Here is a 2,650-nt window from a genome sequence, read left to right on the forward strand (position 1 = left end):
TAAAGGTTATTTAGGGTTTGTTAAGCCCATGTCACTGTTCCGGAGTGTTTGTTGCATTAAACTGATTACGTTTGCGCATTGGTTCGCGTATAACTTTTTAGAAAGCGATTTAGAGCTCGAAATCGAACGAGAATTGATATGTGCAAATGATACACATATTTATACAAATCCCAAGTATGAAACACAATATTTCATTGATTTGGTATTTGTTTGATGGCCATGGAGGCACAGATGTCACATATTTTTCATGGGGGTGATGTGATGAATGATCCTTCCGCTTGCAGGGAAACGTTGAGGGGATTGGGGACCCCTGTCGAGACTCCTCGGGCTCGCAGCATAAGTCGCCAAAATTTGCAGGGCTAGCTTCCCTCCATGCTTGTTGGAGGTTCCATAATCGCGAATGCGGTTATGGAAGATTATAATGCCTTAGCTCGCAGGGAAGAGGAAACCATTCGGTTGCGGGCTGAAGCTGAGGCGATGGTGAAGGCTGCTCGAGAGGGTGCGGAGTAGTTGGAGAGGGGAAAAGATGCTTTCGAAAAGTTGAAGCAGACAGAAAGGTGGGCCGCATCCTCTGGCCTTGAACAGGTTCGTACCCTTGCCAAATTGCTTTCTGACGAGCGCAAGCTTTGGAAGGAATCTTATGCTAGGGAGAATAAAAAGCTTTTCCGTGTTCGTCAGGAGCTTAATAATCTCAAGGCCGCGAACGCCGTTTTGGTCAAGGAAAAGGCCGCAGCTGAAGCGGCTGGTAAAGAGGCAGAGACACGCGGTGCAACCGCGCTGAAGGAGGCGGAGGCGCGTGCTGCCAAATTGTTAGCGGATGCGGATGCTAACCGCACCAAGCTAAGCAAAGTTGTGGAGGAGCTCCAGGTATGAGCTATGAATACATATGAATTACCTCCTGTTGTGATTAGTGTAATAGATTGTCTATTTATACTTGCATGTGCTTATTGTAAACAGGCGGAAGTGCAGAGCCGAGTGACCATCCTTGAGGAGGTGATTTCCCGCGCTACTGAAGCTGAGGCGCGGGAAATGCAAGCTGAGGAGCGGGCAAGGCAAGTTGAGGAAGTCAGGGATGGGTTGACCACCTCCTTGGGCCAAGTTACTGCGGATCATGCATGGATGCGTGAGCACGCTATAGGGCATGTAAGTACCTGTTGCCCTTTTTATCCTTGTGTTTGCCTTAGTAATCTTGTTACTCTCATGTTTTCAGATTATGGAAAGCATACTTGACGCACCTAAGAACACGACTGCGGTTGCTGAGATGAACGAGCGTGCACATCAGGCTGGGTTCAAGGCTGGTTACAACAAGTGCCTTAGCGATGTGAACCCGTTCTTTACTAGTAGATTTACTGATGAAAGATCAGGCTTCCCCGGTGTAGATACCGAAGCTACTTATGACGCTGCGCTGGATGCGTACAACAAACTTTCCATTCCTGCCCTTGATGATATTGAGAAATGTTTAGGAGCGGAAGATTACGTGGATCGTTTGCACAAGCTATTTGAACCACTGAAGGAGGATGAAGGCACTAGTGGTGCAAAGGCAGACTAGGTTGGGCCTACGTGCCCTCTTTTGCTTTCTTTTGATGTAAATGTTCAAGAAATCATGTAAAGCTTCTCCCTTATGCACCGGATAGGTCTATAAGTATTTTTGAATATAATATTTCTTGTTTGGCTCAAAGTATGTAAGTAAAGAGTATTTACTTCTTGCCTTTGTGTGAGCACGAGTGGCTTAATATTATTTGAGGTCAATGTTTAAGGCGCATGTAAATAACGTTAAGCTAGGATTTGCCATTTGCATGTCTAGGTGATATGCAAGTATATGAATGTGTGACTCTGTTGGTTGTAAAGCGTGGTTGAGTATACTGTACACCATTGTCGTGCAAGTAGTAGTCAAGTCCCGTTTTTATCCCGTTAGGGCCTAGGAATTGTGTTCAGGTTTGAAAAACCTGCGAGCAACGCATGTACGCATCCGGCCGGATACATATCGATGTTTTGCCTTTGCTGACCTATTACAATATTTGTGTGTGGTTGCCACTTTGTATGGGTATCGCGAATGAAGATTTTGCCAATCTGTTTTTGTAGATACCGCAAAGTGGAACACGCATTTGTAATAGAAAAGATAAACAATATTGCATTGAATTGTTCGTTTATTTATTGACAAATGGCTTGCGGGCCAGTAGGTTACATAGAAAATGTAAAATGTTGCTTACATGTAGCAGCGTCGAAGCTGTTGTGCGTTCCATGTCCTTGCGATAGCCTCCCCTTCTAACGTTTGCAGTTTGTATGCGCCTTTGCCCAAAACCTCTTGGATGAGATATGGTCCTTCCCATTTAGGGGAAGTTTTCCTAGGCGCTCTGCGTTAAAAGCTTCATTATCGCGAAGGACATAATCTCCCAGATTGAAAGTGCAAACGCGAACACGCGCGTTGTAGTATTTTTTCAAGCTTTGTTTTGTACTTAGCCTCATTGATTACTGTGTTTTCATGCCTTTCTTCCAAGAGGTCTAAGTCAAGCCTGCACTCGTCGTCGTTTTCAATTTTGTTGACGGCCAACATTCTAGGTAAAGGGAGGCTGATTTCGGCTGGGATCACCGCCTCAGAGCCATAGACTAGGCTGAAGGGTGTCTCGCCATGACTTCTCTTCGGGTTGGT

The 2,650-nt window shown here is 45.4% G+C and overlaps 1 protein-coding gene across 1 annotated transcript; it reads left to right on the top strand.

Annotated features, from left to right (window-relative positions):
* Positions 1–372: 372 nt before the first annotated feature.
* On the top strand, positions 373–1,549 carry LOC118485114. Its single transcript, XM_035981366.1, has 4 exons — positions 373–506; positions 648–867; positions 958–1,143; positions 1,211–1,549. The coding sequence occupies exons 1-4, from the start codon at positions 373–375 to the stop codon at positions 1,547–1,549; spliced, it is 879 nt and encodes a 292-aa protein (XP_035837259.1).
* Positions 1,550–2,650: the final 1,101 nt, after the last annotated feature.

The sequence above is a fragment of the Helianthus annuus genome, chromosome 12 (assembly GCF_002127325.2).
Source record: "Helianthus annuus cultivar XRQ/B chromosome 12, HanXRQr2.0-SUNRISE, whole genome shotgun sequence".
NCBI classification, from domain to species: domain Eukaryota; kingdom Viridiplantae; phylum Streptophyta; class Magnoliopsida; order Asterales; family Asteraceae; genus Helianthus; species Helianthus annuus.